The sequence below is a fragment of the Pectinophora gossypiella genome, chromosome 17 (assembly GCF_024362695.1).
Source record: "Pectinophora gossypiella chromosome 17, ilPecGoss1.1, whole genome shotgun sequence".
NCBI lineage: Eukaryota > Metazoa > Arthropoda > Insecta > Lepidoptera > Gelechiidae > Pectinophora > Pectinophora gossypiella.
The window spans coordinates 1,890,711-1,912,363 of record NC_065420.1 but is presented as its reverse complement, the minus strand read 5'-3'; the positions used below and the strand labels follow the sequence as shown (position 1 = coordinate 1,912,363).

Here is a 21,653-nt window from a genome sequence, read left to right as displayed (position 1 = left end):
CTGCAACCCACTTACTATTGTTTGTCGCGGTTTACGTTCTCGATAAGCGCTAATTACACTACCCACTCCATCGGGCCGGTGCGACTGTCGCGGGCTTGACCATCGGAAACGCGCAGTGTAATAGATCGGTTGGCGGGAACACGATTTCGCCATACATTTAATCATCATCAGCAGCCCATAAACGTCCCCACTGCTGGGGCACGGGCCTTCCCTATGGATGGATAGGGAGATCGGGCCTTAAACAGTCACGCGGGCCCAGTGCAGATTGATGGTTATTAACGACTGCTAATCCAACCGGGACCAACGTCTTAACGTGCCTTCCGAAGCACGGAGGAGCTCGAAATGAAAACTTTTTTTTTGTGGTCACTCATACTCCTCAGCACTTAATACAGTTTAAATAAAATAGTTCAGTTGTTTGTTATGGAACAATTTAACTTGATTAAAACACATAATAACGGGTTCGTACCGCGTTTAAATATGGGGATAAGAGACTCCCGATATTTCGACAATTAAATTATGGATCTACCTACTCCACTCCAATCTCATCAGTCATCCCGTGATCATGGCACTTGCAACAGTGTCGAAATATCGGGTGTCTCATATCCGCATTTAAACGCGGTAAGAACCCGTTATTATGTGCTTTAATTATGATAATAACCGCGTAAACTTAAAACAATTTAACTTGCTCACAAGTCATCCTAGTTCACTCCATGTGGTTAACCGTGTAAAGATATGGCTTCCGTTTTTCGTGCCCTTGTGACGTTCTTGTGTTCCGTGACGTCGAAACACGAGTAAGTTTGGTTTTTCCTTTTAAGATTCTCAATGGGGTTATCCCACTATTCCCTAACCCTGTGAAACCGGGATAACGCTATGGAGACGATTATTGTTTATTGTATGCTTTTGGTATTAATTTACTGGGCCATATAATGAACCTCCACCAACCCGCAGTGGAGCAGCGTGGTGGTATGCTCCATACCCTCTCCGGTTGATTGAGAGGAGGCCTGCGCCCAGCAGTGGGACGTATATAGGCTATTTATGTTATAATGAACCTCCAGCAGTGCTAACATGCCCAACGTGATAAAGTTATCGATAGATTCAATTAATTTTGTCGATATCGATAAGTTTGTTTTTTTCCCTAAACATGCGTGGCACGTGATTTTTTTCATAATTTTGACAGAACGACACGACTTATTAGGGTTATATTAGCACCAATTGACAAAACGACAAAATTATACAAAATTTTAATTTATCTAATCTAATCTAATGTACTTATAATTATGGATATTAATCTGAAATAAAAAAATAATTTGAATTAATTTGAATTTGAATATATCGTCAGAATCGATAAAATGACTGTGACGAATTTTTGATAAAGTTATCGATAGATTCAATTAATTTTGTCGAAATCGATAAGCTTGCTTTTTCCCTAAACATGCGTGCCACGAAATTTTGTTCATATTTTGACAGAACAACACGACTTATTAGGGTTATATTAGCACCAATTGACAAAACGACAAAATTATACAAAATTTTAATTTATCTAATCTAATGTACTTATAATTATGGATATTAATCTGAAATAAAAAAATAATTTGAATTTGAATATATCGTCAGGATCGATAAAATGACCGTGACGAATTTTTTATCACGATGCGCATGTTACTGTCATGGAGCTTTCTCCCAAAAAGATCCTGGGTCTTATCAAGCGAATCGGTCTACAGGAGGATTTTTCATTTGAGAACTTGGTCACAATACATCTCGCAAGGTCGCAGTGGCCATTCGTGCTGCACCAGCTCGAGCCCTTTCTTTTTCAAATAATGATAATGCCTTTCGAGTGATAGAATAAGAGACATAGTGATAATAGAGAGATGCGGTGTAAATATGATATAGTGACTAAGATGGAAAGGGAAATATTAAGTTGATTTGGACGCGTACAGCAGATGAAGAATATACAAGACGGAAGGTTGGTAGGGCTGTCAGAGGAACACCCAGAAGGACGTACAATCAAACAGCAAAAGTGCAGTCACTGAGCCCAGCGAATCATTTGTAAACAGTGGTGAAATTATGAACCATTAGTTGTCATAATTATAAAATGTATGTTTTTGTAGGTGTTTTTGATCTATTACACAAACGACATGTAACCAGGAGGTCTTGAATGCAACCAGTTAATTTATTACTTTGCAAGAAACTGATTGGACGTTTGCACCTTATCGTACATTGACCAAATTGGAGATGTCCTCAAAAAAGGTTCAGTTCGATCTACTCTGAACTGGCGTGTGTGTATGAAACGATTGATGAATGTGGAGGATCCAAAAGAAGTGTGTCAGGATAGAAGCAAACTTTCTTTTTGACGTGACTTATTGTAGATTTGCCGCAGATGGCATTAACAACTTGGCCGGACAAATGGGGAGCGCTGAAGGCTCTCACCCAGTATAACGTTTAAGACAACAGGCCTGAGGATGCCCAGTTGGGCGCGAACCTCGGCTCAGGGCGTCGTCTGAGAGGAAAAATATTTGAAAGAATTAATCGACTCTGGTGGAAATCGAAGCAAATGGCATTAATGGAATGGTGGGAAATATCCGCAGGTCATTCAGCCGCGGGGCGGGCGCGGTGCGGCTGCAGGCGCCGGGTGCAGACGTGGCGGCGGCGCTGCGGGCCGCGCGCGGCCCCGCCCGCGGGGCGCTCAGCCGCAGCGACGGGGACCTCAGGGCGCAACATCATATAGGCGAGTCTTTGATTGATATACCTATATCGTCGTCTTATGGTGAAAACCATGGAGAATGCTACGCTGTCAAGTCCGTGGCTCTTCAATTAGTGATGATGATAGAAAACCACGTGAGCATCTTTTTGAAAAATCACATTTGATTGTGACAACAGACGAGCTAGTTTGAATCCAGGAAAAAAAAGTGGTCAAATTTTTTATCCAGATTGAAATTAATTGAAAGAAATCGAGATTTTGTTGAAGAAAATGACATCAGAATGTGATTAGTCAAAGAAATGCTCACTGTCATTATAACAGAGGGCAGCAGTAATTGTCAGAACTATTCTGAAGTGGAGGACAGGAGTTCTACTACGGCTTTGAAATACACTACTCTGGGCACCATCCTAATCGCGTCAGATAGAATACTGCGCGGCGGAAGGCAAGAGGGAACCCACTGCCCTATTTTTCCCTAAAAAAGTAGCATGGTGAATGGTACAGTCATGAGCAATATAATGTACCCACTTTAGGACTCTGTCGCACTAACATATTTGACATTTAGTGAGACTTACAGTTCAATTTGTCAAAAAAGTTAATGTGACATGGTACCAAAGTGTATACATTTTAATGCTCGTGACCGTACATGTACAAGAGCGTGGCTCTTAAATTAGTGATGTGTCATTATAACACGTTCACGCACCGTTTACTTATCACATTAATCTTGTTTGCAGATGAAGTGCGGCGCACGAGTTGGTACAGCGGGCCGTCTGACGTGTCGCTAGACGATCTAGATCTCATAGTGTCCAAGGTAATTAAATTGCAGTCAAACCCAGCCTGACAATATTTCTATTACCTATTTATTTATTATTGTCTTAATTCTAAATCACTAACATTCTATATTAGAGGAGCTCGGTGGCGCAGCGGTAAACACGCTCGGTCTGCGATTGTAGAAGTTAAGCAACTTTCGCAAAGGCCGGTCATAGGATGTGTGACCACAAAAAAAAACTTTTCATCTTGAGCTCCTCCGTGCTTCGGATGGCACGTTAAGCCGTTGGTCCCGGCTGCATTAGCAGTCGTTAATAACCATCAATCCGCACTGGGCCCGCGTGATGGTTTAAGGCCCGATTTCTCTATCCATCCATAGGGAAGGCCCGTGCCCCAGCAGTGGGGACGTTAATGTGATGATGATGATGATGAACATTCTATAAACAAATAGACTCACAGTCGCTAAGGTTTTTTTTTTTTTCTAAAAAAGTGTTCAAACCATGTCGTTAAAACGTATGTACATTCAAAAATTCAAAAAAAAAATCAAAATTATTTATAAAGTTGTAGTTGTTTATGTTGTTGTTGTGTTATTGTGTGTTGTTGTATATTCATTAAGTTCGTTCCCTCAAATTAAGATGTTATGGTTGTTAAAATAAAGAGCAATATCATGTACCCACTTTAGAACCCTGTCGCACTATCATATTTGACATTTAATGAGACTTACGATTTAATTTGTCAAAAAAGTTAATGTGACATGGTGTCAAAGTGTATATACATATTAGTACTCGTGACCGTACAGGGTCGTCAATACGCCCATTCCGACTGAATTCGATCTTGACAAGCCGTCGCTTAGTGACAAGATACGCCGCGAACACATTTTTTTTGTTTTTTGTTGCTCCCGGTTACTACTTACTGATGTAAGTAGTCGTTACATGAGCCACGTCAGGGGCCTTTGGCGGCTCAATAGTAACCCAGACACCAGGGTTGACGAGATTGGTACTCCACCTCACAACCCACACGATAGAAGAGAGAAGTGTTAAAGATGGCGTTATCTTCACCCTCAGGAGTGGCAGCGGCTGCCCCGCGGGCCGCTGTCCCGCTGCGCCGGCGCCGGCCACCTGGCGCCGCCCCGCGTGCACCACAGGTGGGCCACTACACACTCACGTTTAATACAATACACGTACAGCCGAGGCAGCCTAGTTGTATAACGCTTGACTCTCTCCGAGGTCGCATGTTCGAATCCTGGGATTCTAAAACAACACGACGAGCCAATGAGGCGAGCCTAAATTAATGAGTTTCGATATTTGTTTTCGAATTTTGAATCGTAAATGACTATCACGTGCTCAGCCGTAAAGGAATACGTCGTGAGAAAACCCCCATTCCGGAGAAATGCCTTTCGGAGTAATGTATCCTAATATTATTGCAATTTATTTATTATTTGGTTTATTATTATTTGAGCCATGTCAGGGGCCTTTGACGGCTCAGTAGTAACCCTGACACCAGGGTTGATGAGGTTGGTACTCCACCTCACAACCCACACGATAGAAGAAGAAGATTGCAATTTGACACTTGCGCATATAAACGTAAGTGCGCAATGCAAACAAATGTCAAATAGCAAAATTTCTTTTTTGTGGCTTTGATGTGGCTTGTTAAGTGGAAGTAAAAACTAATAATGTATACATTTTTATCACAGCATGTCAGACCGGCGCTCGCTGCTGTCCATAGCATCAGGCATCTACGAGGAGATCCCCGACTTGCCGCACCCCCCGGACACCTCCCACACACCTGACACTCCAGACACCCCTGACATTCCCCACACCCCGGACACCCCAGACACCCCCAACTCCCCCCCGGCGGACACGTACTGCCATATGGGCGGGGACACCATAGACGGCGTTATGAAGGTAAACTTTGTGAATAACTAAATACGCCGAAACGAAAAGGGACGGATGATTGACAGCTCTTAATTTTAGGAAGAATGAGTAAATGAATGTATGAACCCGGGCGAATCAAAAAGGTATCTCGCTAGTATGCAAACCGTTTGACGTGTGATGTCTTCATTTTGTCGGGTTATTGGCCAATATAAAATTTTTAGACGGTTGTTTTAGATTTGTGCTTAAAATTGACGTGTGTTCCATACATTTTATGCTTGTCGATTGCCCGTCCCTTTCCTTTTCGGCGGATAAGAAAATGACAGATATAACTTAAAATAAAATTAGATGGTGTTTACAGGAATTAGCACCATTAGGCAGCTAAATTACTAAATTGTATAACAATATTTATGTTATTCTTTAAAGAACGTCTAGGCCCTGTGCCGAGGCTTTTCTTGGAGCTTCTTTTCCCCGACTATACAGGTTGTGAGAAGCTGCGGTAGTTTTAGGCGGAAGAGACGTTTGTTATGTAAAAATTGACGATTCAAAGTGTATCTTACTCTATACTCTTCCCTCCCTCTTCTCTTTCCTCTTTCTTCTTCTTACTCTTCTTATTTTTGTGTGTGTGTTTTGTTCATATGCGTGCGTGCGTGTGTACGTGCGTGCGTACGTGCGTGCGTGTGTGCGTGCGTACGTGCGTGCGTGTGTGCGTGCGTGCGTGCATGCGTGTGTGCGTGTTATGTTACCTCCCGTCCCCACGCCCGCAGCGCCCCGGCCGCCGCGAGGAGCCGACGTACGAGTGCGTGTCGGAGTGCGTGTACGCCACGGTGCGGCGCCCGCGCCGCGCGCCGCCGCCGCCGCTGCCGCCGCGGCTGCCCTTCGGGTGACTGCACCTTTTAATCATATCATAATGTTACTGGCATCGTAAACAAATCTTTGACGGATGATTCAGACTACTACTTTACATACTTTTGCGACGGAAAATTCCACTTTATATTAACTCAGATTCGTGGTCTGAATCACTCCCCTCAGTATTCGTTACGATGTCACTAACACCCTGTTTATATAAAAGCGAAAGGTCACTCACTCACTGACTGACTCACTCATCACGAAATCTCAGAAACTACAAGAGCAAGGAGGTTCCTTTTAAGACGTAGGTACTGACTAAAACGGGATTTTGCGAATTTCAACAAAGAGTAGTAGTATACATACCAAATTACTGAAATAGAATACAGGTGTACATTAATTAATTAAGCTACGTTTGTTGGGCCATATACCGCAAATCCACCAACCCGCAGTGGAGCAGCGTGGTGGAGTATGCTCCATACCCCTCCGGTTGATTGACAGGAGGCCTGTGCGCAGTGGTACGTGTATAGGCTGTTTTTTATATAAACCGCAAATAATCGCTCGACATTTAAATGGGATTATGGTTACTCAACAACACACCTTTTTTTTCGTGACGAAGAGGAAATCCTCATGGGGTTAACACACACGAAGTAAAAAGTTTTTAGTTAATTTATAAAGTCTTTTTGGTGTGTTTCCCTTGGGTAGCTAGGCGTATTAACAGAAATAAAAAAGACAGCTAACATGATGGACTAATGTTATGGGCGATAGGCTGATCCCTTATCACCATAAGGTTCATCATATCCATCTTAGGACTTCGTATCAACAGTGGCTGCAAGTTGTCTTTGATTACTTGTGGCTCTGCCCACCCCATTTGGGATTACGGGCGTGAGTTTATGTATGTATGTATGTAAAAAAGACAGCTCAAGTGGCTCAATACCTCGTCGCCCGGGGGAGCAACGAGGTTATGTCGGACTCTTGCCGACTAAAACCCCTCCGATGGCCCTCTGCTGTGCATGTCAGGGAGCTCCGGGATCTCTGTCGAACGCACCGGTGCTCCCCTCGCACTTGCTTTCATTAAAGCGCATCCCGGGGTAGATCCCCACCCCTACGCCATCCCAGTTTTACAGCAATGCGAGGCCATGCCGCATTGCCGTCCCTCCCGGAGATCAACCCACGATCCCCAGTCTCCCTTTTCAGTCGCCTTTTACGCCCGGAACTACAGGGCGGTCATCAACACACCTTGGGACAACCTGTATATTGTATGTCATTCTGTATACTTGCCTCATATAGAAGCAGCAAGCTGGGCATGTGGAACTCAGTCAACTGCGACCCAGTGACGCGGCACAGCTCGCTCGGCTCGCTGCCTCGCTGCTGCAGCGTCAGCGCCCCCAACAAGAACAAGACCTTCAGCGTGTTCAGGTAAATAATAATCTTCTAATCGTGTGGGTTGTAAGGTGGAATATCAGCCTTATCAACCCTGGTGTCAGAGTTATCATTGAGCCGCCAGAGGCCCCTGACATGGCTCATGTAACGATTACTGACTTCGGCTTAAAGTGCCTTCCGTAGCACGGATCGTCTTACTTTCGGACAATCAGATGATCAACCTGTAACGTCCTAACCAAACTAGGGATCACAAAGTGATTTTTGTGATATGTCCCCACCGGAATCGAAACCGAGGTCTCCGGATCGTGAGTCCAACGCTCAACCACTGGACCACGGAGGCAGTTATTTATAGTTCAGATATAAGGTGTAGATGGACAGTGCCCCGAAAGTGTATATCTGGGTGTGTTAGTGTAATAGGCTACTTTCTTACTAGTCAAATCAGTTACCTTTTAGTAAACGTCAAAACATGAAATTACTTTGGAAAAAACGTGACAAAATGTCACACTTATTATAACATTTTTCATTATTAAAATTCATAAATAAGTTAAACAGAAACAAGAAAACGTTTTGTGTCAACTTTAGATCTGTCTTTATTTATTCATCAGAATTTCATAATATATGTTTGACTAGAATTTTATAATAGATCTCTGCTTATCGAATCAAACCAAACCATATTTTGTACTCCACAGGAAAAGACTGAAGAGCGACTCCCGCATAGCGTCGTCACCCAAATCCGACACGTCCAAAGAGAACAAAGACGTCGAGACGAAGAAAAAGAAGTTCGACTTCACTCCCACAAGAGATATATTCAAAAACTTCAAAGTCAGTCGAAAGATGAAAAACTTGAAGATTACTAACGGCAGCCTAAGCAAAGGTACGTTTATATACTGTCCTCCTAGGTTAATATTGCTTTTTTTGTTTAATAGCGTGCTTAGGGAAACTCACAAAGAGAAACATACATACACACATAAACTCACGCCTATTTCCCACCGGGGTAAGCAGAGACTATAGAATTCCATTTGCTTCGATCCTGACACTTTTCTCTTGCTTCCTCCACATTCATCAATCGCTTCATACACGCACGCCGGTAACACACAAAGAGAAAAATTAAATCGAAAAATATCTGAGTCGGACGGGACTTGAACACAGCTCTTGTCAAGCCGGGACGAGCGTGTTTACCATTACACCACCGGATTCTCCTCCTGTCCATATGGAATTCTTTTTTTGATCTTTGATTTTATTCGATTTATCGTCATTATATATCGTAAAGATAAAAAAAAGGGGTCAAGTCTCGTCTGAGTCAGATTTTTTTTCGATTTAATTTTCTCTTAATGTTGCAATTAATGTTGTTTCGATTGTGCAAGGCGCCCAATACAACTCATTCACCTCAATATTAACTTATTTAAATAGTGTATTTGACTGTGTCGTAGACAAATTATAAAATTCTAATCTAAAAAAATAGTTTTTAAATAATTCCCAATTTATTTTTTAATTTTAATTTTTGGTATGTGTAATTAATCTTTGACCGAAGACAAATTATAAAATTCTACACTAAACAATAGTTTTTAAATTATTGAAGCTTATTTTCGAATTTTAATTATAAGTAACAATGAGTAGGAGTGTGGACCGCTTTTATTGGTGACTTCACACGCCAGTATTTCTAAATCAAAAACAACAAAAATGCGTTAAGCAGTAGGTCCTAGTATGGCTTTGTAATAGAGTACTCTGGGCGCCATCCCACTCGCGTCAGACAAAGTACTGCGGGGCGGAAGGTAAGAGGGAAACCACTGTCCTCTTTTCCCTTAACAAGTAGCATGGAAAATGCTGCACCGACAAGAGCGTGGCTATTAAATTGATGATGTGATGAGTAGGCCCTGACTACTATTTATTTAAGTAGTATTTACTTATGTAAGTAGTAGTCGTTACATGAGCCAAGGCTCAATTGTGACCCTGACACCAGGGTTGATGACCCACAAGAGAGATGAACCCGAAATGAACTCTTTTATTATTTTTAAAGGCGAGACGAAGAGTTGTGAGTTTCTGGACGAAACGGAACATGTGACCACGAACCGGTGTTCCAAGTCCGTGGAGTGTTTGGAAGATAACAACGAATTTCTGGACGAGTTCGACGGAGACCTGTCGATAGAGTTCAATGATGACGCGGTCGCCGCTTTGGCGTTGCCTAAGGTGGGTTTTGTTACTGTATATTAACATAACATTGTTCAAGGATGAGTGTGTGGTTTAATTAGTTTCACCACTCGTAGACTGTAGCAAATACGCTGATTATTTTGCCACTTCGCATGTAATTCGCTTTAATTATTTTTAGAAATAAGTAGGTAGGTACACAGTATAGAAGAGTGAACAAAATAATAAATTTAAACCTTATCTCTAAACAGGGACATCAGCTCAGCAAAATGTTGTGATACTCCGTTCTGACATTGAGGGAGTGCCACAACTCTAATTTTCAGCTGTGCCTTAAAAAATACTAAAACATAAAAAATAATAACCTTAAATCTAAACAAAAATCAAATCATATTAAGAGATAGATCGATGAATATAAAAATAATTAAAAAATAAAGGTTTTTTTTATAACCTTTTTTTAAAACGTATTTTTTATAAAGTCAAGGAATTGGCCTTTGATAGACTGGAATGGAAAATGCTACACCGACAAGAGCGTGGCTCTTAAATTGATGATGATGATGATTTTTTATACATTGTTTTAAGTTTACGCGGTTATTATCATAATTAAAACACATAATAACGGGTGATCATGACACTTGCAACAGTGTCGACATATCGAGAGTCTCATATCCCTGATTTAAACGCGGTAAGAACCCGTTATTATGTGTTTTAATTAGGTGTTTTTATGTTGCAATTGTCAACAAACAGCATCACTCCTGTATAGTGTATCCTGGTGGCCCAGTTCGGAAAACGCGTGACTTGCAACTTAGTGTCACGGGTTTGATTCCCGGCTCGACCTCTAAACCACTGAATTCTAGTTTATGAGCTTGAATTCACGTTTGAATCATCTACCTCAGTTTTCGTTACGATGTCAGTAACACCCTGTATATAATTATGTTGCTACCTATATTGCTTCTCTTTATTTTGATCAGAATAATAATAATGGGTGGAAGATGTAATTGTGCCTGTGTGGAATAAAAAGGGTCATCATTTGTATCCAAAAAAAAAGATGAAAAATGCATATGTCTGTTATCCGTGAAACTAGAAGGTTATACGAAGAAGAAACTGTATATTCATTTATTTATTAGGTTTGCCAACAGACAAAAACACTTTTACACGTAATTCATAATCATTCCTAACTTAACCTATATACAAATACTGGACTAGTGCTCGTCCATATAGCGCCATCTATATTGATTTTAAGGGACGTACCCTGGAGAGTCGCCCATTAACACAAAAACGCTGTTTTTCCAGGAAATCGTGGACGTAATCCTTCAACAACGATCGATTAACGATCAATTGACAAAGATGTTGAAAGACAGAATCGCGGAGAGCGAGTACATGCCGATGTCTCCCGTAATACCGGCAGCGCCCATCGAACATCACTACATCGTCATGTCGCCGAAGACGAACCTCGCCTGAACACCATGAGTAAATACACCAGTATTCTAAAATGTTAACTCCAGCCATGGTATAAGAAAACCAACGGGCTTAGCACCGTAAGCACGCGACTCTTTCTCGCCGCGACAGAGATCGTCTGTCTCTTTCTGTGCAGTACTGTGAGAGAGTGACGGGTGACGTATGTCGAGGCGAGAAAGAGTCGCGCGCTTACGGTGCCAAGCCCGCAGGTATGCTCAAAAGTGACAGCTAACATTTCAAGGTTAGCCCAGCTGACGTCATCCCGCCCTGGGTTGCCATTTCGTGAAAAATAAATTACCCACGACCAATGTTTTTATATTTACTTCGCAAGGAAGTTTTGAACTCTTAGTAAAAGATTTACTTACAGTTTTAATGATTTTTATATATGTGATAAGTAATAGTTATTATATGTGATAAATACTTAGTAATTCACTTAATTCAATAATAAAATTTACGTCCTTGAAATGTAGGAGATACCAATTTAACGGTAACACAGTGGTAACACTTACGTCATCATAGGGCTAGCAATGGCGTCTTGTCATAGAATTGAGCATACCTGGGGGGTTAAAAAATGGCCACATCGAAGCAATTCATCCTAAGAAACCAATATTGCAATTTGACATTTGCGCATATAAAAATAAGTGCGCAATGCAAACAAATGTCAAATAGCAATATTGGTTTCTTAGGATGAATTGCTTCGATGTGGCCATTTTAACCCCCCAGGTCGCTTCAGGGTTGAACTACATCCTATGCTTCTATCCTATTATCGCTCTCAGAACCGTCATTTGCTAGAGCGCGATAAAGAGCGGGAATACGACCGCACTACGATTGCCTCGTTGATTCCGCCGCGTGAAGTCGCATTATCTCGCTCTAGCAAATGACGGTTCTGAGTGTCAGAAAAGGATAGAAGCAATAGGAACGGTAACCCCCTGGTCTTCTTTTACCACGGTAAACAGTATGATATCCTCGAGTTCAGTGAGTAAAGTCCTCAAGCTGAAGGAGTAAATGTCCACTTAAAATAGCAAAATGCTCAGCTGAGGCCGAGACGTGTGAAGGAAGTTTCTAGATAACATCTTAGAATACGGTTGTTAGTATGGAGGTCTGTGATATGTTTGTTGCCTCGTACGAAGCATGCAATGAAACAATTTCAAATGTGACCATAAAACATTAATGTTTTTATTCATTTATTGACGGTATTTTAGTAACCCATACACAGTCCCGAACAATGTTTTTATCACAGCACTAAAAAGGTTACAAAGAGAAAGTTTCAAGAATGCTGGATTCTTGCGATTAAAGTCTTTTAAATAACTGGCAGCAATTTGTAAGTCGAAAGAAATAGCTATATTTATGGCGGATTTTTGTGTAGTAATTACAAATTTCTAATAGCCATTTACTATGTACGCGTGTTCCACACTAAACCACGTGATCGCTTAACCATCGGATGAGATTCAAACAAGCGGCTTTAGGGTTGAACTATACCCTGCGCCATACCTCGCTGCAGACTCGACCATAAAACGTGGGAGCAGTGCCGCGAGAGCTTCGCTCCCTTTCGCACTCACGGGCCTTATGGAGTGACGTAGACGGCGCGTAGTGTTGTGTATTATTGCTGTCGATGAGCGTTATCGATAGTGTATTTTTATTTTTACATCCTATGCTTCTATCCTATTCTCTCACTTAGAACCGTAATTTGCTAGAGTGAGATAAAGAGCGGGAATGCGACGCATTATCTCGCTCTAACAAATGACGGTTCTGAGTGTCAGAAAAGGATAGAAGCATAGGAAAGTTAAGAAGATGCAGTTCAACCCTTACACGTCAGGATTTTTGATCTCTGATGACTCTGATACCGGAGGCTGATTCCACTATTGAAAGGCGTTCACGCAATACTCGTATTCGAACAAATGAACGCATTTCGATAGTAGGATCAGCATCCGGAATGACAGCGTTAAATAGCTATCGCTTTAGCTTCCATGTTGCGCCAAAACCAAACTAACGTCCCTATTTTAAAGTTAACGTTCCCCCTTTTAAAATATACGTAAAATCGATATATTTTTGATAAACTTTTTGCGTTAGAGCATGAACCATGACTTGAGAATATTAAATTAAGTAAATTTAAACAATATGGTGATTTTTGCCTGCCTGTTGAAAAAATTTTGTTGACTTTAAAGTTAGGGATGGAGTTTTATCATAATCATAGTCTTTTTAAGTAAACGTAACTTATACTGGACTTTCTCATACAAATGACAATGATTTCTTATGCATTTTAATGAGATGGAAACCAAACAAAATTGAAAACTTGCAGCCAAAGGACAAGTTTCCAAACCAGAAATTGTTAATTCTCGTTTTAAACTAAACGACCTTGGATACAAACATTGGGCCATATTTTTGATCTTGCTAGAAAAAGATAAATGTCTAGTCACATTCAAAATTAAAAGACTGTACTTTATTTGAGTACTAATAATTCGACTGATTCGAGACTGACATTAAGGCTCTCTGTAAGGATACTTTTATATTCTATTTCAAAAGAAGTCATGACAACACTTCAGCAGAAGACAAGTGCATTGAAATAATCGGGTAAAATAAAATTCCGCCTTTCGTAACTTTATAATAATAATTTTAAGACAAATAAAACACAAAATACCCAAAACATTTTGAGACACTTTAAAATGTACCTTTTGGAATGGAATATAAAAATATTATTAAAAAAAAAAGACTCAAACGCTTGTAAATAATTAATGTAGTGTCCAATTATAGGTAAAACACATTAGCAGGAACGTTTTTCTAGATTTACTTAAGACTTTAAGGTAAAAACGTAATAAAGTGTAATGTCTTTTGGATGTAGCAGAGTGTAAGCCGAATGAACTGTATTTTAATGGACGATGTAACCCGAAGATGATACAGAGCCACAATGTAAAATAAGTCTAGTGGATAAGACAATTGAGCTTTCATTCGTGGCGTGTTGTTTCATACAAGTAGTATGTTTGAATATCTTAAGTATATTATCAACGATTTTATTAACCATTTCATAGGATTAATCCGTTTCTTTGACACTGGACGGGCTTAACGAATTTACTTTTTCTTTTTAATAGAAGCATAAATTAATATTAAGCTTACCGCGAAATATGTCAAAGTAGGTGTCCCTCGCGGTGTGTGATTAGTCGATGTAGCCAAATTGTATGTTAAGGGTGGGGTTTCATTCCAAACTAGTTGGGAGCTGATATCATGTGGATCTCTGGATGTGCGTAGTTTAGATAAATTTGACGGCCTAAGGTCTAAAACTTAGCCAAAACCTGCCTAAAGGCAAAAAATTTTTTGAGTATTTGAAGTACTTCAAATGTTACCATAGACAAATATTATTGAAGTTAGTCACTAGATGGCGCCATTGAGACGTGTACCGTAAAGTATTAAACACTGCAGATCCACATAATTAGCCTAAAGTGTTTGTAGATAAATCTAGGGAAGTGATAGTATGTTTTGTATATGTTGAATGCTAATGTCACTGCCAAAAATATAGTGATAAGGGCGGGTTAAAAAGGCCGCATAGAAGCAATTATTCTAAAAATCAATATTGCAACTTGAAATCAAGCATTTAGAAGTAAGTGCGCTATGTCAAGAAAGGAGGCTGGTCACGGCCCATACAAAATTAACCCAGGCCCGGCGCGAATGAAACTTATCTCATAATATTCGTAAAATTAGGTAAAGTAAATCTAAAATGTCCGGATCGCTGAAATATTTGGCGAACATACTGAATTTGCCTAGAGTTTTTGTAAAGGCGCAACATTTTATTTTTAGTTTATTTTTATGTTTATTTATTTATTTTTTTAGTTTTTCGTTTATTTTTATGTTTATTTATTTTTTTATTGAACAAACATTAAAATCCATTATAACCAGTTAAAACACATAGAAATAATTTATTAAGTTATTTACAGGTCACACTCCAGGGGATTTTTTTTTAGATTTAATTTACCTAATTTTACGAACATTATGAGATCAAATCAAATATACTTTATTGCATAATGAGATAAGTTTCTTTCGCGCCGGGTCTAGGACAGAAATGACCAGTCTCCTTTCAAAAAGAAGTATTGCTTTTTAGATTAATTTCTTTAACGTGACCTTTTAATCTCCAAGGTATAGGACGACAAGGATGTTGTGGCGCGTGGATGACAGGGGGGCGCGAGTGTGCACCATCTTCAGACCATGGTATAATAAGACCAAGTATGCTCAAAAGTGACAGCTAACATTTCAAGGTTAGCCGCGCTGACGTCATATCAGCCTTCGTTGCCATTTTATAAAAAATAAATTAGATACCCACGATACAAAAACCGATCGTCGTGGAGATCCTTGCGGGAGGCCTATGCCCAGCAGTGGGCGTCGTACGGCTGATGATGATGATACAAAAACCTATTTAATTTACTACGCAAGGCAATTTTGAACTTTTATTAAAATATACAGTTTTAATTATTTATACATATGTGTCAAGTAATTAGGTACCTAAGGGTGGTATTAATAAACGAATCTCAGCTAAAACTGCCCTCAAGATCATTTATCATGCTCAAGTCCCTGTTTTTATATGACAACTGTCACATTGACATGATCTTGAGGGCAGTCTCGAAGCTGAGATTAGTTCATTAATACCACCCTTAGTCAGTAATTCACTTAGGGCGGTATTAATAAACTAACTTCAGCTTCGAGACTGCTCTCAAGATCGTGTCAATGTGACAGTTCTCATATAAAAACAGGCACTTGAGCTTGGTCCTGAGGGCAGTCTCAGCTGAGATTAGTTTATTAATACCACCCTTAATTTTCAATAATAAAATTTGAGTCCTTGGAATATTGGAGATACCAATTTAAGGGTAACACTTACGTCATCAAACGGCTAGCAATGGCGGCTTTTCATATGATTGAGCATACCTGGTTTTATTATACCCTGCTCTATACATTGTCCATTTTAAACTGTCAAAAGTTACGTTTTCATAGAATATTAGTACCTACCGACGTACATGGACCAAATTGGGGACGGCGATAGAAAAGGTGAGCATGAATTAAGTCTTTGATGAGAGTGGAGGTAGCGAAAGTAATGTGTCAGGATTGTAGTAAGTGGAATTCCGTGGTGTCTGCCTACCCCCAACGGAGCATAGGCGTGATCTTATGTATGTATGTATGTTAGAAAAGGTTTAGTCGTCATCAGCCCATTAACGTCCCCACTGCTGGGGCACGGGCCTTCCCTATGGATGGATAGGGAGATCGGGCCTTAAACCATCACGCGGGCCCAGTGCGGATTGATGGTTATTAACGACTGCTAATGCAGCCGGGACCAACGGCTTAACGTGCCTTCCGAAGCACGGAGGAGTTCAAGATATTTTTTTTGTGGTCACCCATCCTATGACCGGCCTTCGCGAAAATTACTTAACTTCAACAATCGCAGACCGAGCGCGTTTACCGCTGCGCCACCGATCTCCTCAAGGTTTAGTGCTATTCTGAAAACGTTTGATGAATGTGAAGGATGCAAGAGAAGTGTGTCATGATCGAAGCAAATGGAATTCTATAGTCTCTGCTTACCCCGGTGGGAATTAGGTGCAACTATGTATGTGTTAATTCTGATTGTGGCCACGATCCTTGACGCTCTATAAGAGATATAACAAGCGATATAGATAAGACTGAGGGACAAGACTCAATTTTGGAAAGGTTTAGCAAGGTGTAGAACAGTATTAGTTAATTAGTTATTTGATCGGCTGAGCATATGTGTAAATATGTGGCGTTTGAGCAATTAATTCATAGTTGTATTGTAACTGATAATGTATGTATTTGTAATGCATTATTACTTTGCTGCTACGAAACATAATGATTGTAACGCGGCAAATGTTTATACAGGGTGTTAGTGACATCGTAACGAAAACTTGTTTATAATATTATATATTATACTTAAGGATGATTCAGACCATGTTTCTGAGTTGATGTCAAATTTTCCAACATCGTAACAAATACTGAGAGGGGTGATTCAGCTGATTATTCTGAGTTAGTATGAAGTTGAATTTTCCGTCGCAAAAGTATATAATTCAAAATAATTTAAAAAAACGAAAAAAATATCGTGTATTTTGTGACAGCAAATTGCACTTGATATTAACTCAGAATCATGGTCTGAATCATTCCCCTCAGTATTCGTTACGATGTAGCTAACACCATGTATGTACACAAAACGTACAGATAGTAAAAGAAAAACCGGCGTATTATTTATTATTAACCTCTTGGGGGTTCAAAGGGCCACATCATCAAAGCAATTCATCTAAAAAAGTAATATTGCTTTTTGACATTTATTGGCAATACGAACTTAAGTTTTATATGCGCAAATGTCACATTGCAACATTGCTTTATAGATGAATTGCTTCGATGTCGCGTTTTTCACCCCTCTGTTTCTATCAAGGATAATTGTGTTAATTATTCTAATCAACATTGCTCGAGAATCTGACCATAACGATGGGAACTTATCCCTACTACGAGAGCATAAAATAGCCTATACATCCCACTGATGGGCCTCCCCGCAATCAACCGGAGGGGGATGTAATGGTGTAAAAATTGAAAAAAGGATCACTTAAGTAGTATGGCTATGTTCTATAATTCCCATTGGTCGATGCGACACACGCAAGCTAACCGTCTAGCCCCTAGTTTAGTTTTACATACGAAGTCTGGCTGGATTTTAAAATATTCTTAATTTAATTTTAAAGTAGGTAAGCTTTATTATCTGTACGTTTTATGTCCTGCAAAAATGTCAAACCGTTTTATTTTTAAAATGGCAGCTTTATTCTTGTATACGGCTTAATTTGCGCTACTGTGTTGTGATATTTGAAAGTAATAACTTGTTATAGTCTTAACTGATCGGGGGGTGGATAAGGTCACATTTGACAGAAAAATACACATTTAACTTTCACTGTAAAAACTAAAAAGTTAACTTCTACAGATAATAGGCTATGATAATTGACTGTTTTTTTATTGCGTCAGTTTACTCACCCCACTTACTATACGGTCACGAGCATTAATATGTATACGCTTAGGCACCATGTCACATTAACTTTTTTGACAAATTTAACTGTAAGTCTCACTAAATGTCAAATATGTTAGTGCGACAGAGTCCTACAGTGGGTACATTATATTGTTCATGACTGTACACCTCTGCGCAGCCCTTCGGAGATACAACCGTGATGCTATTTTATTTGATCTACACACGAGAACATGTTGAAGCTAGATCTAAAATTCGTTTTTCAATATCTTTTCTAACACCAGAGATATTTATGGTTAAAGTTATGGTAGGGGAATGCTCCATCCCGTTCTAGCAAAACGGATTTTGTATGTAACTTGTATAGCACTAGCAACATGTGACGTCACGAGTTCCTAATGCCATTTCTTTCCAACTTCTAGATTTCGGATGGATCTTTCCAACGAATTTCGAATCTTTTTCACATTTGACTATCAATTTATAACTATCTTAGAACGATAATGCGAACGCCTCATTTTCGATATTCATTAACTACCCCAGGGGTTCCCATTCTTTTTCCATCTGCGGCGCAGTTACAAGTTTAGTATTGTAACGGCGCCCTGCCCTAGTTAAGTTGTTAGGTTAGGTTACTTCGAGGGAGATAGGAAAACGCGCGCGACGATGGTAGATTACCACCGTCGTTGTAAATTTGAAATCACGGTCGAAAAAGAGTGACACGACGCTATATTATTTACCGATGCGAACGCTCAAATAGGTACCCGCGAATATTTGTGGTTTCGGATAATGATAGAACTCACTTCGCCCCTCTTTACTTTCTACGACACACCAGCGGGCCTAGCACCGTAAGCACGCGACTCTTTCTCGTCGCGACAGAGATCGTCTGTCTCTTTCTCTGCAGTACTGTGAGAAAGTGACGGGTGACGTATGTCGAGGCGAGAAAGAGTCGCGCGCTTACGGTGCTAAGCCCGCAGAGCGCCGCGGCGCACACTTTGGGAACCCCTAAACTACTTAGTCCCATATATTCTCACGTGCCTATATTTTACTTTATACTATGAAAGGGCTTATTACACTTATTGCATCAGGCGTAAAATGTATGACGAAATCGCAGCCCTGGCGGTGGCCAGCGCCACGACTAATCGGTGGATTAGCTATTACACTCCCCGATCCTGAAGCATTGGGCCTTATTGGGTAGTGTAATAAGGCCTTATGGCATGAATTATGGTCCAAGGTCAGACATGACATATGCCGGGTCTGCATGACAACCGCGCGGCGTTAATTTTATCGAGCGCTTGGACCAATAAACGATACGAATACTATCTACGTAGATGGACGTCAAACGACTAGTCGAAGCGCTCAATATAATTCGCACCGCGCGCGGCGCGGTTGTCATGCAGACCCGGCAGATGTATGTAAAGCCGTGGGACTTTCTTAACGAGGTTTTGAATGTAAAAAATACTTGCGAATGTCAAATGTGACCTAAATGGTGTCCCGACTGCATAATTATTATATTCTATTTGTAATGAGCTTGACGGCTTTTGTTGATTTTTGTCGACTTCTATCGAGTGTTTGGACGAATATTACGTCGAATGTTTGTGTGTTTAGTCAACAGTATTTACTGATCTTCTAACGGATAAATAGCTTAAACGAGTAGCTTTTGCACGTGGGTTTTCCTGTTTACGATAAGATTTTTGTGCGTTATGTTATGATATGGCTGTGGTGTTTCGAAAATACATTATGAAAGTACATATTACCTGATTTATACTATCGCCATTTGTCATTTTTATGTTAACACGTTCACTGTGTATGAACCACATATGAGGCAATGAATTTGAAACTTATAAGTGCGTGCCCCACATATGGGGCACATTTTTTCTTGCCATAGTGTGTCTATGTACATAAATTCCAATATGTTTATCTAAAAATAATATTGCACATGAGGGGTTGATGTCCAATTTTCATTTACACAGTGAACGTGTTAAAATCTAGAAATAGAAGCCAGGCTAAGGTAGTTAAAAGTCAATCTCATTTCTTTTCCTGGTTTATTTTCGATTTTTTTTTTATTTAAGTAACAATGAGCACGATTGTTGACCGCTTTTATTCATTATCTTCTATTATCAAAGTTTCGTTTTGACATTTCCTAAAAATTGTATGATTAAGGAAAATATCTATTCAACAAAATAATCTCACTAAAAACAAGTGATCTGAAGGGGTTAAATGGCCACATCGAAGCAATTCATCTATAAAAGCAATATTGCAATTTGACATTGCGCATATTTTAAAAGTGCGCAAAGCAAACAAATGTCAAATAGCAATTTTGGTTTTTTAGATGAATTTCTCCGATGTGGTCGTTTTAAGCCCCTGTTTGATTTTAACAAAATCTCATCGTAACGTGGAGAACCTTTCATCGGAAAATTGCATTTACTCTATGACCAAATTATTATCTAGCTTAGTATATAGTACTTAATATTCCTAATAATTAAGCTTCTGAGCTACCCGTATGTGATTTTTAATGATTTTAATGTGTGCTGTCTAAATCATGTAAAGTTAAAAAGTTTTCAAAGTGTACATTTTGCTTTTGAATTATGAGTAAAAACTATATATTTTTTTAAATTAAATTACCCCTTCTTTATTTTTTTTTATCCACTTTTATCGCAATTTAATTATTTTCTGTTGGTATGTTCAAAACAGCTCTTAAAATTACATGATTTAGATTACACAAAAACTTGTAGGTCTTGTTTAGCTTTATGTCGGCTGATTTTGATAATTAATCACAACTTTGTTACCATTTACCATTATCTATGAACTACGTATGGTTGGCAACACTGAGTTGTATTAATTATTATTACAATTTATTTATTCACGGCATAATTTAATTATTCTCTTGGAAAACTAATAAAATCATGCAAATGTTGCCAATAAAATACCTAATTTGATAATTGTTGCCAACTGTATTCAGTTTTACTTTTTTTTTGTCGACCAATAAATAATAAACTTTAAAATTATTTCTTGTTGAAGTAAACGACTTTAAGATTAGGCAGCTAGTGTCTGTGGACCAAATCGTTATTTTTACTTGTATTTTTGTTTCATTAGTTTATTTATTGTAGACGTAGTGTTAACAGGAGCGTTCGCATCGGTGACTTGACCGGGTGGCTATTTCTAGTCAGGCGCGAATATCTGTGTTTCCATACCAAAATTAATATTGGCGTAAAGGTAATTTTACCTTTCGGCTGTCATATCGTGTATTGTAATGGTATCATAGCATGTATGAGAACTAACACGAGAAGTTCAGTAGTCCCTGGTTTGTAAAGTAACAAAACAAAAAACGTATTTTGTTTGTTGCTATTTGGTTTAGTATTATATGATGCGACAGTTCCTTTATACATCTCTTCGTAGCGTTATCCAAATAAAGTTTGTATGTGTATTCCTGCTTTTTATTCCAATACCATTTTGTTATAAATAGCCATGTTCATAGGAATTTCACGACTATGGTCAAGTCAGTACG

General features: G+C 39.5%; 1 protein-coding gene across 1 annotated transcript in view; it reads left to right on the top strand.

The window, feature by feature from the left end:
* LOC126374339 (uncharacterized) overlaps positions 1-21,572 on the top strand; it is a 28,233-nt gene extending 6,661 nt beyond the window's left edge. The window contains exons 4-12 of the mRNA XM_050020913.1: positions 2,586-2,725; positions 3,430-3,506; positions 4,528-4,607; positions 5,157-5,367; positions 6,102-6,217; positions 7,471-7,599; positions 8,253-8,437; positions 9,581-9,750; positions 10,999-21,572. Coding sequence (XP_049876870.1) covers positions 2,586-2,725; positions 3,430-3,506; positions 4,528-4,607; positions 5,157-5,367; positions 6,102-6,217; positions 7,471-7,599; positions 8,253-8,437; positions 9,581-9,750; positions 10,999-11,166 — 1,276 coding nt within the window. The 3' untranslated portion in view covers positions 11,167-21,572. The remainder of the gene's footprint in view (positions 1-2,585; positions 2,726-3,429; positions 3,507-4,527; positions 4,608-5,156; positions 5,368-6,101; positions 6,218-7,470; positions 7,600-8,252; positions 8,438-9,580; positions 9,751-10,998) is intronic.
* The last annotated feature ends 81 nt before the right edge of the window (positions 21,573-21,653 follow it).